Genomic DNA, 23,330 nt, shown 5'->3' on the forward strand with positions numbered 1-23,330 from the left:
GCTTAGGCCTTGTGCCTTGGATTTTCGATGTGGCGTTCAGCCGATTTACATTAAATCAAAGGATTTAAAACTTTGCGAGTTTTTGATTCTTAATTGTGTGATTGTGTCTTTTAACAAATAAAGTTTATATGTTGAGTCCAACTGACAGTAACTTATTTTGGCCCCTTTCCACAAATATAACCTCGTCCGCTCTGTCCTGCTAGCCCAGGGATTTCATCTCGTATTATAACCAGTTATATGAATAATTATACTTCATTTATGTAATATTTAGATATGCAGTTTTTATTTTGGCGTACGCCTTAGCTTAAATGTACTCAGTAGTGTATTCAGTGAAAATATGAGCTGATGTGGGACCACTTAGTGCTTTGTGACGGTTGAAATCCGTCGCCGACGCGGACTGAGTTGATCGGCAGCCATGCTTCGCCGTCGCGGCCAGGGCGGCCCGCTAAGAAATTGTCCATGTCGGCCAAACCTGTCGAGAGGATTCTGTCGTGTGTTCTCAGTTCCTGCGTGGCGATCAGCAAGTGACGACGGCAGAGAATCTATAACCGATTCTCCATCCAGGGTATGATGACGGGAAATGAGCCTGCTCTGTTTCTCTTGTCTATATGCAATATTTGGCCTTCTGAAAAGTTGTACAGTGGCAACCTGCACTGGGTTTCTGACGCTGCTGGTTAATGATACGAGGAGAACGTGTAAATTACTCAGTGTGCCCACCTGTCGGCAGTTGACTTTAGGAGACTTGTGTTATCTTCTCTCGCCGGTTGCGCGCCCGTCACAGTTCTTTAATCCAAGAAAAAACGGAAGCGGCACTTGCTCCTAAGATAGTTTTTCATGCGTGTATATTTTGTGGCGCCCTTTTACTTAAACTGAAGTTCTGTCACACACAAACACTTAGGTATTTCAACTATATGAGAGTATTAGGTACTGTTATTGTTTTACAGGAGTGTGGGCGTAAGGTTATTTATTTAATTAGGTTATTGCCTTTACCTTATTTAATAAATTTTGATAGTATTACGCAACTTCCTAAGTAATGGTAATTTGTATTGTTTAAATTACTGTAAATTTTGAAGGTCGTCGTATATGGTCATTATACTAGTAAAATTCCTAAGGGTTCTGTTTGTGTTATTTTAAATGACTGTACATTTTTGGGGTAATGTTATATACTCATTGAAAACTGTAATTCCGTGTGTTATTTTAAATGATTATACATTTTTGGGGGTAATGTTACATCCTCATTGAAAATTGTAATACCGTGTGTTGTTTTAAATGATTATATATTTTGGAGGTTATTTTATATGCTCACTGTAAAACAGTGATTCTGTGGCCCACTCTTGGTTGAGTATTCACTTTAATGCTTGGCTTTTTGAGTAACAATTAGTTGTTTCTAAAATGTGGTTACGCACATCTCTAGAACCTGGCACCATACTCCATGTACTGTACATGTTAACGTTTTTGAGACGGAACGACATCTGTAAACACAGTTTTTAGATATTCCTAGGTCATATCTGAAAAGAACTTAGGAAACATAATTTATGTTTTTCACACACACACACACACACACACACACACACACACACATACACACGCACACACACACACGTGGCTAATGTTACCTGGAAACAGAGGCATTCATCATATTGCGTACGTTGCGAAGGTAAACAACTGGTAAACCATACACTAGGCTTCTGAGCCAGCTTACCGTAACAATATTTGCCACACATCGGATACTGCAAAAACCAAAATGCAAGCGAAATGTATCTATCCACGAAAGAACTTGGGTGAAGGGAAAACTGATGTTCAGGAGGTGTGAGGTATGGCAGTATCCCCATTATCACAGATTTCCCACTCTCATAGTCCCAAAATCCCATTATCTGAAAGAAATTAATTCCTGTAATAAATTTCAAATTTTAGTGACACATAGGGTCTACTGTTTACCACCACAAACATTTCTTGCCTTTTGTTACGTTGTATTATTACCGTTGTGCGTTGGAAATATGATTCCTGTTGCGATCAATGTGCTCTTTAGAATTTTTATATTTTAATTACAGTGTGCGTCGGAAATTAAAAGATTCAGCTCATGATTTTGTTGGTTCCTCACGTTTCTTCTGGTTAGTATTCTGGAATGATGGCATATGCACCATCTCTCAGCCAATCAGCGACCTGTCGCTTATGAAGTACGTACATCATCGCTAAAAACGTTTTTAACAGTGACTTAGAATTAGTTCAAAACATATTTGCAGTTTCTGTGTTGGTCTAGTCTTCAGCCCGAAGACTTGTTTGACGCAGTTGATCTCGCAAGTATCCTATGGAAGCCTCTTCTCCTCTGCATAACTGCTGCAATCTTAATAAACTTTATCCTGAGTACTAGAGTCAAGTCTTGTACCCTCTCTACAAGTTTTATCCCACACACTACTGTCCATTAATAAACCGAAGGTTCATTGATGTCCCAGGACGTGTAATATCAAGCAAAACTTTCTTTTCGCTTAATCGTACACAAATTTCTTTGTTCTCCAATTGATTCAGTAGCCTCTCTTCGGTTATTCGTTGTACTACCACACTTTTCAACAGTCTTCTCTAGCACCACATTGCAAAAGCCTGTATTCTCTTCTCGTTGAGCTATTTATCGTTCAAATTTCACTTCCATACAAGGTACACTCCAGACAAATGCCTTAAGTAAAGGCCTCCTAACACGTAAGATTATATTAGATGTTAACAAATTTCCCTTTTTCAGTTCTGCTTTTTCTTGCTGTTGCAAGTCTTTGTCTTATCATTGTCTCTACTACGGCCACCGTCAGCTACTTTGCCACCCGAAATGCAGTTACGACGTCGGCGGCAAAATTTAGAATTGTTTTTTCGCTAGGCTCATGTATACATTTTTAATAATATAAGAACTGTGCAAGTGAGTACTTTATTGTCTACATTACAGTTGGGGTACAATGTAAATTAATCTCATTTAGCAAGTATCGATGGTTTATTGCACACAGTGGTCAGATGTGCCGCGTGCAGCATGCTGTAGTAGCTCGCTGGTTGTCGTAGCTCGATGGTTGTCGTGCTTCGAGTCAGCAGTTCAAACACGACCAAAAGCGATTACTTATTATTTAGTATCCATCGTCTCTGGAAGTTTCTTGACATATGTTCGTAACGTTTGTGTATTCTCTAAAATTCTATGTATGTATAAATATCTGCTCTCTCCGTCCAGGAGGTCTATTCCGTTCTGGTTGTACTTCTGTTTCAATAACAAAAGTGCTTTCAGTACCAGTGAACTTTATCCATGGCCTTCCATTCGGATTTGGATTTGACTGTCATTTAAACGTAACATTATGACAAAGCACATTACACCTTAGTTAAATAGGCCCCATCTATTACAAAGAAATATTTGTGACATTACTAGCTGACATACCCGTCATTGCCTGGTATTCATTTTGCCAGCTCTATATTGGATACGAAAAGAAAAAAATGAACTCTGTTTGTAGTGCAATATCTAAAAATTTCTTTTCCATGCATTTTAGGAAACACATTTGAAATTGTGCAGTAGACTTGATGTGAGATGATCACGGACAGTTTCTGTACTGTGCGCTGGGCGCAATTGCTCGGTTTGTCAACAGTGCGATTTTGTAAACTAACCAAGAAACGAATGACCAAAAGTATCACGTCATCTCTGGTCTGAGCGTTAGCTAAGTATTTTGCAACCCATGGTGGGTTGCGACACACCGTTTTTGCCTGCGATTTCTATTGAACCGAGCTACCAAGAGAACTTCCTTACGAGGCTTCAGTCAGTAAATCAGCTTATCGCTCGCGAGAAACTATACCGTATATAGCCTTGTCTAGTCGAATTTCAGCGAGAAGTACAGTCACTCTCGCAGTTCCAACCACTGCCTCTAAATTACTCGCCGTATTTCTAGTGGTAAGAGCTGTGTAACTGTTTCTGCGCTTTCCCTTTATAGCATCCACTTCATTGCCTCCCGTCTCTAATCTATGATGTGTAGCTGATAATTATGCCTCGAGGACAAAAAACCAATTCCTTATTATTTAAGACAGCGTTTGCTTCGGAAAATTCAGTGTGATAGTCTGTTTACGTGCTCAGTTTTACTCCATTCGTGTATTCTTTCAGCTGATACAAGCTACAATTTTTATCTTATACTTTTTGGACATGTAGATCATTATGTTCATCCCTCTGGCCTCCTTATCATTATTTCTTAGGTGCGTGGTGTTGATCAGCGTATTTTTTTTTAACAAAAATGGGAATTCCATGTGACACAATGACAGCTACGGTGAAGTCTTAGCTGCTCATGATCTTTGTTTAGACTGTGGCTGTACGTTATCTGATTGCCAGCAATTCAGAACGCACAGGGCCTACTGTGAGCGATAAAATTAAGTCACACTTGTTCAAACAGGAACAGTTTCTTTGACCTAGCCCTTTTACGCAGATATACAACAGTATATTTTTGTTGGTTACGTTAACCACAAGATGAGGATTTCGCACTGGAGCCAATGATACATAACTACGTGTCATTCTTCATGTTTTGCATTTAGTTTAACAACATAACAAAGTCGCCCACAAAATATGGTCCACCGTCGTTAGTTTCACGAGACATTACTGGCTTAAAACTTTTTCGTGATTAAATATAACTGGATTTTATGAGTTTTCTTCGGGTGAATACATTTAATTACAATAATTGTCCTTTAATAAGCATTAAAAACCTTTAATAGCTTGTCATCTATATCTTGGAAAAGGCTTTATTCTTATTAAGCTGATATGATATTTAACTTTATTGTGTACATTCGATGTTATCATTCAGTATAGTGGCTTTGGAATTACTTAGCTTCAACTGGCCTTAGGAAGAATTCTTTCACTCGAGTACCTTGCTCAATTTTACTGTCATACTATATCTTTTGTGCTCCTTGTTGAACATAGGATGTCCACTGTATCAGTAATACTGTGCTACAAACGTCTTGTTGACTACGAGGAACTTACTTCCTTTGAAGGATTTCGTCACCTAGTATTCAAAAATATAAAATTCAGTGTTCTGAAGCTGCCACTTGTTTGTTATAAAAAGCTCATAGATTTCCTAATAATTATATTTGTGCCATAGAGAACCTCTATGAGGACCTGTTGTGCATGTGTTGTAAATATCTAGTTTCATTTAGCTCGTGACATCAGTCGTGAATGATGAAAACTTCCATCGCAGTGACACCCGGTCAACGTACAGAGCAGGAGAAAAGAAATAGTTATAAAGTTGTCTTTCTAAATAACTATAGTATTTCGTCTGCCTATTTACCCCTGTCTGTTTCTGACATAGAGAAAATGAACACCATAAGGAACTGATTACATGAATCATATGGAGGTTACTGGAAGTTGCAGAAGAGCTTTTGTCCGGATTGATAGATGTCTACAGTGTCGACCTACTCCTGCAAACTAAATGCTGAATGTCAGAGAAAGCAAGGAGGGGGTAGACACTCTTCCGAAATTTCCAAGAGAAGCAAAGTCCTACGAAGAAATAGGAAAGGTAGTGTTAACTGCATTCACAAATCAAGCGCAACTTTGAAAGTTGCAGTCGATAAGATTTTCAGAAACACGTAAAATTGTGATGAAGGAAATTATTGTTTACCCAAGACTCACTGCAAATCTTCACAGTTCAAACGAAAAAACAGCAAGTGTACGCTACTATATGAAGGATCATATATCATCATGCAGGTTGTTATTTCCTCAGATCCAAGGAGCAATAACTTCAACGTCTGTACCCACACAAAGATTTGAGAAAGCTTCAACATATACAAAACCAATAAATGAACATCAAGGAAGGTAAGTACCGGCTACGAGGATATTGGTTGAACTTCTTGCCGAATGAACTGGAACATATGGAACATTACGTATCTTGACTTCGTTTGGAATTAGCATTATAGTTGCAACATATGTATGTATCAGTGATACAACATCTATACTAGCTGGAATTGTATTTATTCGATTGCATACGGACACACATATTAATATGGTTTTCAATGTTTCATTCGTACAGGTGTAATGTTGTTTCCTCAGACTGCAAAGGTGCATCTCAGACTTAGACATTGCTGAATACACGCTATCTTTAACGCATTTCGATACTATGACATTTACTTTGTGGTGACAGTACAATATGGTCATAAACTAATACAGCTGATTGAATAGTAAAATGACAGAGGATGATGTATTGCTAATAAATGGAAACATTTATGGAGGTACACTGCACTGTGTGCCATGTACCACCTAAGCACAAAACAATAAAAAACATGTATATAACGTACTAGCCCGTTCACAAAGTAAACATTAGTAGTACACTTACACAAAATGTTATTATGCAACGTGAATGGTAATGTTCTGCTGACAGGAAACGAGTAACTAGACGTTCTTTCCTGTGCTCCTTTTGGATGACCTTCTTTTACACTTGAATCCTTTCTGATAGTAAGTACTTTGCCATTTTGTACTCACGTACTTCAGGCACTGATGTGTTTTAATGACTTGTCTCTGACTGCCTTTTATGTGTATATAAATAAATGAAAAATGAACTTCAAGATATGTGAACCATACATCCGGATTATAAAAGCATATTAACAATCTAGGTAATATTTTGTGAAAATGACTGGTTAACAAAAAAAATTTAATAAAATGACTTGGGCAGAGAATCTGTAAATATGAAAGCCTATTTTAAGTAAGAAACCTCACGCAAAAGTACCTAAACCAAACTAATGGTGTGTATATATGACAACACAGTGACCAACAGTAGGCAGTGGGATGAGATTAAGTTCATTGTGTGTAATCCCAGTCCCTAACGGGATGTTAAAGAGACGTTAGGATAAATAAGCAGCAATTTTGCTGGATACAAAGATATACACTTAGCTTGTGAGAAAACTGAAGCTGCTTCCTCCAAGAGAATGTGATACCGAAAGGGTGCCGGTGGATTCGACTGCAGAGGAACTCAGAACCCGTCTCCAACGCCAGTCCTCGCTGAAAGAACTTCACATGACATGAAGCTGGAGGGAAACGAACTTTTGGCTTTCTCTGAAAGCGGCAATATCCAAGTCCATCCAGTTAAATGAAACCAAATAAAAAGGAATAATTTCTGTTGTACACAGTATTGACGTTCTGAGCTCATATTACTATTTGTCAAAACAAAGAATTTTAAACTTTTTATTGTATATTTATTTATCTACGTATTTCAACTATCTACGCTCGTAGTAGTGGATGTTTTTCAAGAGCCTAGTATCGTGGTAGGAATGTTTCTTGAATCCCAGACCTTCAGCACTGCTGCATGAATGTGAGCCGACACTGGCGTCAAGCAATGAGACAGCGATGTATTCGTGGACCGCAGACCGTGCTGAGGAAGATCGCATTGACTGGCGTGTTGCCGCCTGATGATGTCTTGCAGCTCACATCTAACGTCACTCCTCTAGACCTACGAGGTATATTGCGTCACGCACACAAAGCAATAACAATCCAGAGAACAATAGTGTTGCTCACATGCCGTGCTGACACGGACATATGGACAAGCCTTTGCCAGGAACTCGATAACTAATCAAAATAAAACAAACACTGCCCAAACAGGTCTTTAATGCCCACTGCAATATACACAGTACTATCTGCAGTGAGAGTTGAGCGTAATACGTAAAAACAGTGCAAAAACTGGACATGCTATTCTATGAAAATTTTCGCTAAGTAGTAAACGTTTTTTTAGAAAGTAATTCCATTAACGACAGCTGAAAATCATATTTCGTATTATGTGAACCGAAATGCTTTGTATTTTCTTAAATAACGAAGCATTAATACATAATTCTCATTTGAATCAACTTTAGAGTTCTTCCTTGGTAGCGCTGCATCGCTTTGTTTGCCGGAGAGGTAGCGACCTCCAGAAATCCACTCGCTCTTGGAAGAGACCTTTCTTCGTTTCCAGCTGTTTTCCTATATCCAGGTACTCCAAATCACCATCTGATGTTACCCTGGGCCAATGCACAGGGTCGTTGTCTGGTGTGGGATTTCTGAAATGTATGAAAAGCTTTATTGGCAAATAACGTTATAATAATGGATGGTTTGAAGCTATATCACGTAACTGTAGTAAAATGAATCTAAAATCAATAGGAAGAGTTGCACGCAACTACATTAGTGTCAAAACTACAATTCGTCTATGAAATTTTGGAAAATGTCTTCTTTGGTTTCCTCTGCAGTATGATACGTATTCATCGTCCACTAAGGGCGGACTCTTGATATTTTTTACCCTCTCTCATTAAGTCTTACTTCCAAGTGCTTTAACTCAACATGGAAACTTAATGACTTCAGGAGGGTGAAGATTTTCTTGATAAATATCACGAATGCTATCAGGTTATTTAATCAAGTAACAGAGTCGTATTTAAGCAACGTCTCATCAGGCTAGAGGTCCGATTAGTGCAACAAGTGATCCTTAATCGAGTCTGAAACACGCTCCTCCGTTTCCGAAGGAGAAACGTGTGAACCATTCGTATTACTTTGGAATACAGCGTATTAATAAATAACATATCGTTCAGTAGTGGGGGCTCCCAGCATTGCGTCCTTCAGATACTTCAGAACATTGTCATCATTGCCTGCCTAGACCTTAGCAGGGAGCGACCTGACGAATTTCTGTTGACGTATCACACCATATAGATTTTGTTGGCAATAACTGTCGTGGTTGATACTATTTTCTGTTACTTTTATTTGCACTACCTCTGATTACAGACTTCTATCATCCACTGACATGGCACAGAAGTTTTTTTCTGTTCAGAGCCATACATGTATACTGAGAGCAACAAGGTACCGAACAGAATTGTTTCTACAGCCTGCAGCCCCTACAAACGCATTTCTCTCCGCGAAGTTTATTAAGACCGACACTGATAATTTGTAAAGCGTCACATTATAACAGTAGGTGACATTTCAGCCGAGGTTGACGAACAGGAAATTTGTTAAAATGATTCATCATGACGAAACTGCCACTCGGTTAAGGGGAGGCGTATGTAAAATAGGCCAAAGATGTTGAAATTTTGGTTCCCACCAGTACGTTTTTAGCGTGTTAGAAATTTTGTTTCCAGTTTTCAGAGTTTAATCCGTACTGCAAATGATTATAATCCATCTTGTTTAAACCAATGTAAAGAGCCAACCCCCCTTTTCAACCTGACTCTGTCCTCGTCTGGCATATTATGTTTATTTATTGCCATCAGAGGAGACATATGTAGAATATAAAAGACTGTGAACCCATTTGCGAAGCGATTCATTACGATTTATAAAGTAAATGCACAGCTGGTTGAACACAAGACACGAACGAAAGCTTTAATAACATCATTCAGAAGAGATTCCCAAGGACAACGTATTGTCCATCTACTGTTTTTAATACGAGTATTTTCTCTTATGTTGCACATGTTGTGTTCAATAATGTTAACTCTGGAAGAATCAGGACCTCTTTATGACACTAGAATTTTAGGTAGTTCCATTCACTGAAAAACTACTGAAGGAGACTGTTGATGTGCACATTGCTGGTTCGGAAATGGCACTGAAGGATACGGACAAAAAGGCACTTCAATAGGATCAGACCTACATGAAGACCAAAAAGAGAAAAATATACGGCCATGGCCAACAGTAAGGTACTTGTTTCTGGCGTAAATACTAATAAAATCTTTTTTCTCCTTTCCTGCAACACCCATTTTTGAGTGTATAAGGAAAAGTACGTCTAAAGTAATGCACATAAAGATGTGTAATTTACTACAGACTTCGTATATTCTATAACACAGCTTCCTGTGGTACGGAATGTTTCAAAGTGTATTACTGAGAAGTTTATTTAAATTTTGCTGAAATACAAACTGCTATGTATCACACGACCAGTGCGAGAATTATCGCTCAGTCAGATTAACAGCTCATGCATCCAAGTTGCTGACAAGAATAATTTACAGAGGAATCAAGAAGAACGTTTAGGACCGTCAGTTTGGCTTCAGGAAAGGTAAAGGCACGAGAGAGGCAGTCCTGACGCTGCAGTTAATAATGGAAACAAGACTAAAGAAAAATCAACACACGTTCATAGGATTTGTCGACCTGGAAAAAACGTTAGACAATATAAAATGGTGCAAGATGTTCGAAATTCTGAGAAAAATAGGGGATAAGCTATAGGAAAAAAAATGTAAGTTATGCAATATGTACAAGAACCAAGAGAGAACAATAAGAGTGGAAGACCAAGAACGAAGTGATCGGATTAAGAAGGGTGTAAGTGAGTGATGCAGTTTTCGTCCCCTAGTGATGAATCTGTACATCGAAGAAGCAATTACAGTAATGAAAGGAAAAATTCAAGGTGACAGAATACCAATATTAAGATGAGCTGATGACACTGTTATCTTCAGTGAAAGTGGATAAGAATTACAGAATTTTCTGAATAGAATGCACTGTCTAATAAGTAAAAAATATGGTTTGAGAATAAACCGAAGAAAGACGAAAGTAATGATAAATAGCAAAAATGAGAACACCGACAAACCTAACTCACAATTGGTTATCACCAAGTATATGAAGTTAAGAATTCTGTTATCTAGGCAAGGAGAACTTCAAAAGCAGACTATCACTGAAAAAAGGGCATTCATGACCAAGAGAAGTCCAATAGTATCAAACATAGGTCTTAATTTGAAGAAGAAATTTCTGAGACCGTACGTTTGTAGCACAGCATTGTATGGTAGTGAAACATGGACTGTGAGATAACGGAAAAGATGATAATCGGAGAATTTGAGACGTGATGCTACAGAAGAACGTTGAAAGTGTGGTAACTGGTAAGGTAAGGAATGAGGAGCTTCTCTGGAGAATCGGCGGGTAAAAGAATTCATGGAAAACTCTGATAAGAAGAAGGAACATGGTAATAGGACATCTGTTAACACATCATGGAACAGGAAGTTGTAGATGGTAAAAACTGTAGAGGTAGACAGAGACTGGAATACACACAGCAAATAATTGGGCTGCAAGTGCTTCTCAGAGATGAGAAGACTGACAAGAAGAGGAATTCGTGGCAGGCAAAATCACACCAGATAGTAAAGTAATGTGTTGGAGAAGTATCCTGCAACGTCCTGATCAAATTAGTTGACAAAACCGTTGAAGAAGGTCCAGATTATAGCCAATAATATAATTACAATATGCAAAACATTTGGTTCATTTGTCATTCAAACTGTAAAATTTACATTAGCTTATACGTACCCGTGTATTTTCCCATACTTCCTCCTTCAATAATCACAGAAATATCGACAGAATAAGAACTTTTTCGAAAGGTGAATAATAAATCAGATTGTCATATTGCAAGAATTATCCTTGCATCATCTGAAAAGATTCAGAGAACATTATAGAAAGTGTTTGATCAAGAATACAATGCTTTGCTTTCTCACTCGTTAGGAATATTTGGTCCAGCAAAACATTATCTCCCCTCCCCACGTCTCCGACACGTCACACCACCCCTTTCTTCCCCAAGAACTACGGACTTTCCCGCTGTGGGAGTGGGATGGCTTGAATGCGTTAACAATATTGATAGCGGCCAGCTAACTTAAACGGTTTGTAAAATGGATCAGTAGCCTTTACAGTTGTTACTTTAACAACAGTATGGATAAGTGACCTTATAACATAAGCCTTGCTATGTTCAAATTGCGGAAGACTTAAAGCAGCGGAGAAATATAGTCGGTATATTTCTCGAACGCGTACAGCTCTATTGCACGGTGTAATGATGATGGCATCCGCCTGAATAATATATGCTCGGATGTCAAATAGCCTCCCTCTGCCAAACGCGGGCTTTTTGAGTGTTTTAGTTAGTCAGAAACGAAGTTTACGTATTCTGAATAAGGAATGTTACAACTTTTAAACGGATATGTTGGTTAACGAGCGCGAACACGGAGAGAGAAAGGGAGATGTTGAACTTACATACGATAGTAGTCAGTAAAGTTTGGTGGCTGTAATTCCAGGATTTCTGATAAGGAAATACCCGATTATCAAAACAAAACGAAATATTTTTAATACAGAAGCAGGTCTCATTGTGAGCATTTTAATAATTGCTAACAGGCTGAGTCAAGAAGGAAGGTATATGTGGAAGAAAAACGTGGAGACACCGGAAGATTTAAGATGGATTATTTAACGATAAGGCAGAGATTTAGAAGTAACATTATAAACTGCAGAACATTCCAAGAGCAAATGTTGACAGTGTTCATAATTTATTATTTATGAAACTTAATTAAAACTGAAGAAACTGCGAAAGGATTTGAGACTAGAATAAAGTGGAAAAAGTACACGCTGTTGTCAGTTTCAGAGTGAGCAGTAGCCAACGATTGACTGAAACAGGGGAAAGGAACAGATTACAAAACGAATAGGTGAGAGATGAAATAGCCAAGGTACCGGAGGAAAATGTAGACCACAGGGCGATGCCCAAAGAAATGCTTGGAAAACATACGAAATATGTTATTGACATAAGGAGAAAATATAAAAATGCTTCAAATGATGGAGGCATAAGGTAATACACATATCTAAACAACAAATTGACAGGAAGTACAAAATAGCCTCAGCATGTCTAGAGGAAAATATAAAGCAACGTAGGTGTGTATGACTGTCGGAAAGGTAGATACAGTGAGTAGGAGAACTGAAGAAACTTTCTTGCATGTACGACTATCTACAAGTTCTGCAATCAATCGTACAGTGCATGGTGGAGTGTACCACATACCACTACAAGTGATTTCCTTTCTTGTTACAATCGCAAACGGGAAAAGGGAATCATCTTTGTGGTTCTTTAGCGGAATAAACCTTGGCAGCAGTAGAGTCGTTCTGCAACTGGCATCAAATGCCAGTATTCTAAGTTTCCCACATGGTGTCTACCGAAAAGAACGTAGTTTTCCTACAGGGGCTCCCAATTGAGTTCACGAAGTAGCTCTGTAATGCTTCGATACCGATCGAACCTACAGTGACAAACCAAGCAGCACGTCTCTGGACTGCTTCGTTGTCTTGATTTAGTCGGAACTGATGGGGATCTCAAATTCTCGAGCAGTATTCAGGGATGGGTTATTTATTGTTCTTTAAGTCGGTTCCTTCACAGATGAACTACACCTTCTCCAGATTCGCCTTCGCTACTACCAACCTGCCGTCCTCGTTTCATTTTATATTGCTCTGCACATTACACCTAGATATGTAATCTATGTGGCTCTCATGCAGCACACTGCTAATAATGTATACGAAGTTTGAAGGATTGTTTCTCCTGCTCATCTGGATTGACTTATATTGTTATACATTTAGAGCAATTAGGAATGCAGTTTGTCATCCTTTATCCTCCTACAATTACTGTACGACGTCACGTTCTCGTACAACACAGCATCACCAGCAAACAGACGAAAATTGCTACTCACACTGTCCGTCAGGTTAATTATGTATGCAGAGAATAATACGAGTCCTATCACACTTGCCTGGGGCACTCCTGCGATACCCACGTTTCTGATGAACAACTCCTTTTAGGACAACGTACTGTGTTATAGCCACGAGCGACTGGCGAGCGGTGCGCAGGAGAGAATAGAGACGTGAAGCTGCCAGTAGGGGGTGCCGCTGGAGGTATCGCTAACAATGAACAGACAGGACAAACGAACAAGTAGAGGACGACAGGCACTACAACCGACCAGGACATAACACGGAGAGTGGCGCACTCCATGGCTAGACTCGCGGAGCAGATGGTAAAGCTGAAAAGTGAAATACATATGGAGAAGGGGTGGGCAAGGAAAGGTACTTTATGAAAATATTATGCAAAAGGAAGAGGAAATAGACAAGGAAGAGAGAAAAATTAGCCACTGCATGAAAGCCAACGTCAAATAATCCGTATAGAATAGACAACTTGCTGCTAAAATTACTGAAATCCTTGGAAAAACCAACGATGACAATAACATCCGTTTTGATATGAAAGGCATATAGATGTTCAAAATGCCAGCAGACTTCAAGAAGAATGTAAGAATTCACTTGCAAACAGGGCAGATCACTAAATTATCACTCTAATAAATCACAGATTCTAAATAAAAACACGAATTACAAAAAGGAAGAATGAACTACTTATAGAAGCCAACCTGGTGGAAGATCTGTTGGAACTTTAGAGAAATGAAGAAATACCCGAAACTCTTGCCAATAGAATTACAACAACATTTGACCATCTTGAACGCTATATAGGCCTTGAAATTCAGGAAATGTTGCGGATAGTATACAGGGAAAGAAAGATTAACTACTACTTATGCACAAATCATATTATGAGTCGAAGAGCGTGTGAAGGAGGCAGTAACTGAGAAGCGAGTGACACGGAAAGGTAGTCTGTCGCCCTGTTACTCGAAATTCAGGTAGAGGAAATAAAAACAATAAGACTAGCCGCTGACATTGTCTTTCTGCCAGAGTTGGAAAGAACCTGGCAGATTAGTGTAACGGAATGGCTAGCGGTTTAAAAAAGACATTATAAGGCAAAGATCTATGAAAGTGAAACAAGGGAAGTGGATTTTAGCGGAATTAAATTGAGTCACAGTACGGGAATTAGTTTGGGAAATCGGACGGTAAACGTAGAATCGAGTTTTGCTATTTGGCCAGCAAAATGAGATGGCCAAAGCAAAGTAAATATAAAATACAGACAGGCCGCAGCAAGAAAACATTCCAGGAAAAATGAATTTGTTGGGACAAAATATAAGTTTAAGTTTCAGGGCGTCTTTTCTGAAAGTTTTTGTCAACAGTGTATGCTTATTTGAAAGTGAAACGTTGGTGGTAAATCGCACTTACAAAAGGAAAATAGAAGACTTAGAAAGTAGATGTTATGGAAGTGTTGAATAGTAATAAGAAATCTTACTGGTTCTTACTTTCATTTCGTAAACGTGTAAGGGCAGCTTAGGAGTACACCAGCGAATGTAGTGGCCGCTATTGGTGTGCAATGCACAACCCAATTTGTTGGCTTGACTCGTTGTGATAGGTGTGGGATCGGTTGGACACCGTCACCTTAACGTCCACACATTTAACAAAGACCCAATTTTTAAACCATGTTTATTAAATGAAGAAATCAGCGAAAAAGGATTGGGTAAAACCTGAAGTATTAATGAGACACGCGGAACTAGATATTTATAGGTTAAATCACTAATCGCTGCTAAACGTATTTGAAAAGTTTCGTAAGACAGGTCTAGAGACTTGTAAGTATCCATTCGATTTCATAAACGTAAGTTTTTCACGTACGAGAACGATGACGTCACATGAATTGCGAATTCAAACGAAAAACAGTTTTAAAAAATTAATGAGATAGTAGTGTATGTAGGGCGTCGAATACCAAAAAATGTGAGAGCGAAGTTCATTCAACAGTACATTAATTCACGAAGTCAAAAGCAAATGTTGTAAGTCGAAACCGGCAGTTTCCACTGTCAGTGGCGAAATAAACTAAGGTTCGTTGCTTAGAGTAACCATTGCGAAAAATATGCAATTTGTCCATTATACATGAAAATAAATCTCAACTGCAGCAAATAATTACAGTTCACAGCTATCTTTAGTCCTGTGAAGCAGACGTCCTTAAAGTCTGGCAAAGTCGACCACCGAAAACACAGGAATATAGAGAAATTTTAGATTCGTATCTTTCGCTGATGTAATTTTTCCAAGTCCAGAGAAATGTTAAAGGCTCTTACTTACACGTGGCCGCTTGGCTGCACAGCCTCCTGACAAAAACATTCTAACAACTACAAAAGCGAACCAACGAAAAATCTTATGCACCTACTGCTTGTCCATAAATACTTTCTACAACGGCATGCACCACTGAATCGAAGACAGAGACTTTAATAGTGGCCTCCATTCAAATATAAAGCTAATTACATGAACACAAAATACAAAAGTTTACAGACACTACTACTGTGGTCTTTAAGGATTGTCATTAAAATATCAACGCACTATTGAGCTACGAGGGTGTGCTGAATAGTAATGCGTTCGAATTTTTTATGTGAAAACTTTTAAAGCTTTTTAAGTAAAACAAACTTCATTGCCATCTGCATCTTTATTACTTTTATCTACATATTTTTTTGATAACACAGTCATTCTGGTGATGAACACATCTCTCCCAACTAGAGACCAATTTGTTAATGCTGTCGCTGAAGAATTTCTGACTTCTTTGACTGAGGCACATCACCTCTGCTTTTACCGCTTCAACAGTATCAAAATGAAGTCCTTTAAGCTGTTCTTTAAGTTCTGGAAAGAGATGAAAATCTGATGGGACCAAGCCGGGACTATGGAGGATGATCGATGACAGTGAATCCAAGGCCTCGGATTGTTGCAGGTGTCGCAGCACTCGTATGTCGTCTGGCATTGTCTTGCTCAAAGAGGGGTGTTCAGTGTGTGGACGACCTTTTCGAATTCGTCCTTTCAGTTTTATGAGGGTCTCGCTGTTCTGAAAAGATGAGCTGTACACTCTCACGTAATATGCCATACTTACCTCAGAGCTGTTACGGCCCGATGATTTTGTCTCATGAGTTCATCAACGCATTCCCATGGATACCATCGGCATCATTCCGAGCATTGTCACACACGCTAAGATTAACACCATCGTTTTCATCATTACTCGCAGGCCCCTAGAGGCACAGGGTTGTACCTTGAGTCAGCGAAGTGAAAAAGTCGACCGAGTTGTATGAATGACATGTAATACTTCAACCGATAATGAGAATATTGAGAACGGAATAAAAAATTCGGATTCATTACTTTTCAGCATTTCCTCGTAGTTACTAATAAAGTTGATGCCAACATCTGCTCTTGCTACGCAAGATAACTTTACGTAATTTTATACGAGTAAATAAATATCTAGTCATAAATTGCAGTTACTCATCCACTAGGAAAATTAGTTAAGGATCTGGAGAACTCATACTACCTTCATATTAGGTGTAACCGTGCAGAGCCTCTACTAATGGTATGCTCGCATATTATCTTTTAATAAACTCGTCTTCAGTTCTTCATATACATGCCTAATTGAAACTGTTTGATGTGGCGTTTATCGTGCAGGGCTTAATTTCGGTCGGAAGGTGCCAGAATGGCGTGGGGCTAGTGTGTGTGTGTGTGTGTGTGTGTGTGTGTGTGTGTGTGTGTTTGTGTGTGTGCGCGCGCACAATACACCAAGGTTTTTTGTGGCTGGGAAGAAGGGATTGTGTGGTTCAAGACGTCCGTTCTGGCACTTACAATTTTAGAAATTAAGCACTGTTTACAGAAGTTATGTTACATAGTGATGTGTAATACTCGTAATATGTACTGCTATACAAAGGCATCGAGGCAAAACCTGTGCTGCAGATGTACGGCGCACTTGTCACAACTAAAAGTTTTTGAAATGTTTCATGCGACAGGTTTAGGGAGTTGTAAAATAGCTATACGAGTTCATGAACATAAGCTACCCATAGTAGACTGACGATCTCTAACCCTGAATTGTTGTGTGTTGTTTACAACTCTGTAAATTTTTGAATGAGTGCAGGGATCAGTCAGGTGTTGCACACGCTGCATTTAAACTTATGAAAATAAACAATATATTAGCAGAAAGTAGCCATACTGTATTGAATTTCTTTCCATCAACCATGTCATGCCCACCATTAAATCAATTTCCAAGAAACAGCAAATCAGCAATAAAGCAATACCACTGGTGTGTTAGGTCCCCGTGGATGATGACACAGCCAACGAGATTTAAACTCGGACACACATTTGTAATAGGCATTTTTATGTTCAGCGGTACATTCTACCGAAAGCTGCATTGGGCAAATGTCAAACATTGTTTTTGCGTTTGAATTCACGAAAGTTATCAGCAAACGTTCCAAGTGCAAACGAGCAGAACCTCACTGCCAGTGCCGACGTAAACTGAAATTCTTTACCCTTCATAACCACTGTAAAAACTGTGCTACATGTCCATTACACACAATCAATTCTGACAGTTAATTTCTTGGTGAAGTACACTCTGCTTCACCAAAATATCTTTTTGACAAATTGGCCTATTTATTAAATACTCACCGGGTTTTAGTGAAGTCTGCACAGAGCTTGGTAATGGTTTTAGCGTCTTCACAGTTTTTCTCGGACATTTCACCAAATGTTGGTCTTATTTATTAAATCTAATACATACTCACCCAGTTTTAGCGAAGTCTGTCCAGAGCTTGGTTATGGTTTTAACGACTTCGTAGTCCTCCTCGGGCATGTCACGAGATGTTGGATAGTAAGGATTCTTAGAAAATAAGTAAAACAGATCGTCCCCATGGGCCACTCCTGTAACACAGAAGGTCACTCTATCACAGAAGATCTACAATTCAATTTTTCAGCCTTAAATTGCATTCTGACTTGTCCACTAGTGTTCGAAGAACTTACGATAACACTGATGAAAATTGTGCGCACTAGACACCGATAGAGCCCTATGGATTGTAACTCTGGCAGATGTCGTTTGTGGGGGGGTTCAGACTTGCTCAAAACTGTACAGATCATCCGATTTCCAACTAGTCTTTCTTAAATACGAAAAACTGACATCACTGATCGAAAACTGGTTGTATTTCGTTCGGAATCATTGTAATTTTGTATGTATTTTGATTTATTCACCACCTTTATCATTGTGTTGCTTTACATAACAGAACACACATGCTGTTCCATTAATCTGGACTCTCTTCTGACGACAACTAACTCAGCTGCAGTCACCCGCTCACTACATCTTCTCTCTACAACCTTCGCTTCCCGTTCAGCCTCGATCATTGTGGACGGAGCGAAATGGCTCGGTGGTTAGCACACTTGACTCGCATTCGGGTCAAAGTCGCGACAGGACATTCACATTCACTTACGTTTCCAGTTATTTCCCTAAATCACTCCACGCAAAGGCCAGTATGATTCATTCGAAAGGGCACAGTCGAGTTCCTTCCCCATTCTTGGCACAATTCGAGCTTGTGCTGCGTCTCTAATGACCTCGATGTCGACGGGGCATTACAGCCAATTTTCCTTCCTTCCATCCTTCAATCGTTGTGCTATGGATTATTATTGTTCATTATCACTAATCAAGGCGATGCATGAGTTAAGTATCAGCAAGATATCAAACACTGCGGGAAGCATTACGACACCTTACATAGTGCTTCTGAATAGTTTAGAAAAGTCGAAAGAGTAAAACTCAAAAACAAGCGATCACTTTAAATTAGCCAAAACTTAAACTACGCAACGAATGAGTGCGTAATTACACTGCTGGCCATTAAAATTGCTACACCACGAAGATGACGTGCTACAGACGTGAAATTTAACCGACAGGAAGAAGATGCTGTGATATGAAAATGATTACCTTTTCAGAACATTCACATAATGTTGGCGCCGGTGGCGACACCTACAACGTGCTGACATGAGGAAAGTTTCCAACCGATTTCTCATACACAAACAGCAGTTGACCGGCGTTGTCTGGTGAAACGTTGTTGTGGTGCCTCGCGTAAGGAGGAGAATTGCGTACCATCACGTTTCCGACTTGGATAAAGGTCGGATTGAAGCCTATCGCGATTGCGGTTTATCGTATCGCAACATTGCTCCTCGCGTTGGTCGAGATCCAATGAGTGTTAGCAGAATATGGAATCAGTGGGTTCAAGAGGGTAATATGGAACATCGTGCTGGATCCCAAAGGCCTCGTACCACTAGCAGTCGAGATGACAGGTATCTTATCCGCATGGCTGTAACCGATCGTGCAGCCACGTCTCGATCCCTGAGTCAACAGATGGGGACATTTGCAAGACAACAACCAGCGGCACGAACAGTTCGACGACGTTTTCAGCAGCATGGACTATCAGCTCGGAGACCATGGCTGCGGTTATCCTTGACGCAGCATCACACACAGGAGCGTCTGTGATGGTGTACTCGACGACGAACCTGGGTGTGCGAATGGCAAAACATCATTTTTTCGGATGACTCCAGGTTCTGTTTACAGAATCACAATGGTCGCATCCATGTTTGGCGACATCGCGGTGAAGGCACATTAGAAGCTTGTATTCCTCATCGCCATGCTGGCGTATCCCCCGGCGTGATGGTATGGGGTGCCACTGGTTACACATCTCGGTCACCTCTTGTTCGCATTGACGGCACTTTGAACAGAAAATGTTCCACTGCTGACATGGCCAACACATTCTCCAGATCTCTCACCAATAGAAAACGTCTGGTCAATGGTGGCCGAGCAACTGTCTCGTCACAATATGCCAGTCACCGTTATTATGGACAGAGGTGGTTGTTCTGCGTACTGATTTCTCAGGATTTACGCACCCAAATTGTGTGAAAATGAAATCACATGTCAGTTCTAGTACAATATATTTGTCCAATGAATACCCGTTTATCATCTGCATTTCTTCTTGGTGTAGTGATTTTAATGGCCAGTAGTGTATTATACTGAGAAGATTGAATTGCACCCACAATGTACCACGTTAGCCTTAATATAGGTGCATTGTTTAGCAATCACGAACTCGCTCATGTTATAATCGTTAGTTTCTAATTCTTTCTTTTCCTTTACTTCAACAACAGTTTGTGCCAGCGTACCCATGTAGAAGTCTATCGTTGTGCTACGGGATAGTACTGATCATTATCTCTAATAACGGCGATGCATTATTTAAGTATCAGCAAGAAGTCGCACATGTGGAAAGCACTGCAACACCTTACATAGTGCTTCTGAAGAGTTTACAATTGTCATTAAGAGGATAAAACAAAAAAAGAAAATCTTTCGCTTTATAATTAGCCAAAGCGTAAATTATGCATCAAATAAGCGCGTAATTATTATACAGAGAAGAGTGAGTTGCACACGCAATGTACCAAGTTAGCCTTAACGTCGGTGCATTGTTTAGCAATCACAAACTCTTGCCTCTTATAATGGTTAGTTTCTTATTTGTGCTATTCATTTACTTCAACAACAATTTCCAACCAGCATACCCTATGTAGCAGATAATAACAGTACAAACATAGCAAATATTTCATGGTTCTCTATTTAATAACACTATTGAGAACATATCTGATTATCAAAGATTGCAAATTTCGAAAATCTCACTGTCGCTGCCATATATTTCATGATTTACGTTTTGCTTTCCATTGTAAAACTATCACTCGTATGTTGATGATGGTGGTTATGCACCTTTATTGTAGAGTTAGTTAAAATATAAATAATGAATTATGCGCCTCAGTGCACCATGAATAGGTCTATGATAACAGTTAAAATTCTGAGACAGGCTGAGCTGATTAAAAAAAAAAAAACAACGAGAGAACCGGTTTTGGCACTCCCTCACGTTTCATAAAATCATAAGTTTTCCCTTGTATTTTATTTTATCTGGCATTCGGTATGATTAATGGCCTTAAACAAACAAATTGTTTTTAATAAATACATCTGTGATTTGAGGTAAACTCTGTACTTTTTTTTTTAATTCTCAGAATATCTTTTTCTACATACCTACGATACTGTTCCTCCAATCACAAATTTTGCATTAATTCTTTCTCGTGAAGAGCACAAATTCCTAGTTCTTTAGAAAAAAAAATCGTTTTGCGCAAATTACGGGTCTAACCATTGAGGAAGAAGTAAAAATATACTTTTAGACTCTACAAAGCACTTCAGAAAAGTAAATGATACCTCTAACGACTATTTACTTTATTCATTTCACTTTCGAAAAATTTTCACAGAACTCTTACCCAGATCCAGATCAGCACCTCCGAAGTATTTTGTCATTCGGTATTTTCCCCTGTATGAAAGAACGTAGTAGTACACAGGCGCTGTATCCTTGTACTTCCTGACAGCCTCATCCGCGTTCCAGATAAACAATCCATCAGTGTATAACTAGAAAGAGAAAAGTGGAAACTATTTGTATGGCAGATCATTCCATAAAATTCAGTAGCGAAAGAAAAAAAATTACTTTTACAGAACAATGTCGGTCACTTTTATTCACACATGCATTAATACAAAAATTTGATAGGGCAAGCGAGTAAAAGCACACAATAAAAACATGAGGCATTTAGTCTTGCAGTGACAGTAACTTATGGTAGTATTACATGTATCCATTAGTTTAGAGTTGCTTCATAAAATATAATCCATATCTATATCTACATGGTCACTCTGCAATTCACAGTTAAGTGCCTGGCAGAGGGTTCATCGAACCACTTCGATGCTATTTCTCTACCTTTCCACTCTCAGACAGCGACTGGGAAAAGTGAGCGCCAAAATCTTCCCATGCGAGCTCTGATTTCCTTTATTTTATTATGATGATCATTTCTCCCTATGCAGATGGGCGCCAACAAAATATTTTCACACTCTCAGGAGAAAGTAGGTGATTGAAATTTCAAGAGAAGATCCCCCCGCAGCGAAAACGGCCTTCGTTTTAATGACTGCCACCCAAATTCGTGTATCATATCCGTAGCACTACCCCCTCCCCCTCCTTATTTCGCGATAATACAAAACGAGCTACCATTCTTTTAACTTTTCCGACGTTCTCCGTCAATCCTATCTAATGCGTTTCCCACAGCGCACAGTAACACTCCAGAAGAGGGCGGACAAGCGTAGTGTAAGCAGTCTCTTTAGTAAACCTACATTTTATAAGTTTTCTGCAAATAAATAGCAGTCTTTGGTTTCCATACTCCGCAACATTACCTATGCAATTGTTCCATTTAAGTTATTCTGTCACTGTAATCCCTAAGTATTTAGTTCAATTTACAGCATTTAGATTTGTGTGCTTTATCGTATGAACGAATTTAGCAGACTGTTTTTAGTGGTCATGTGGATGACTTGACGCTTTTCATGATTTAGAGTCAATTGCCACTTTTTGCAGCGTACAGATATCTTGTTTTTATGTGTACGCAGCTTGTTTTGATCGTCTTGACGACATTAAATGACGGTAAATGGCAACATCATCTGTAAACCATCTAAGAGAGCGTCTCAGATTGTCTCCTTAATCGTTTGTATACATCAGAAACAACAGAGGCCCTATAACACTTCATTGACGAACGGTGGATATTACTTCTGTTTCACTCGATGACTTTCCGTCAGTTATTACGAACTGTGACCATTCTGACACGAAATCACAATCCTAGCATACAAATGAGGCGACACTCTATAGACACGCAATTTAATTAGAAGTTCCTTTTGGGAAACGGTGTCAAAAGTATCCTAGAAATCTATGAATATGGTATCAATTTGACGTCCACTGTCGATAGCACTCATTACTTCGTGAGAATAAAGGGCTTGTTGTGTTTCGAAAGAACGATAATTTTTGCATCCGTATTGGTTATTTGTCAGTAACTCGTTTTCCTCAAGGTGATTCATAATGTGGAGCACAGCATATGTTGCAGAATCCTACTGTAAATCGAC

General features: G+C 39.1%; 1 protein-coding gene across 1 annotated transcript in view; it reads right to left on the reverse strand.

Annotated features, from left to right (window-relative positions):
- Positions 1-5,967: 5,967 nt before the first annotated feature.
- The window catches only part of LOC126474116 (esterase E4-like), a 61,475-nt gene continuing 44,112 nt past the window's right edge, over positions 5,968-23,330 (reverse strand). The window contains exons 8-10 of the mRNA XM_050101542.1: positions 21,662-21,806; positions 18,118-18,253; positions 5,968-8,013 (exon numbers count right to left, since the gene is read on the reverse strand). Coding sequence (XP_049957499.1) covers positions 7,827-8,013; positions 18,118-18,253; positions 21,662-21,806 — 468 coding nt within the window. The 3' untranslated portion in view covers positions 5,968-7,826. The remainder of the gene's footprint in view (positions 8,014-18,117; positions 18,254-21,661; positions 21,807-23,330) is intronic.

The sequence above is a fragment of the Schistocerca serialis genome, chromosome 4, assembly GCF_023864345.2.
Source record: "Schistocerca serialis cubense isolate TAMUIC-IGC-003099 chromosome 4, iqSchSeri2.2, whole genome shotgun sequence".
NCBI lineage: Eukaryota > Metazoa > Arthropoda > Insecta > Orthoptera > Acrididae > Schistocerca > Schistocerca serialis.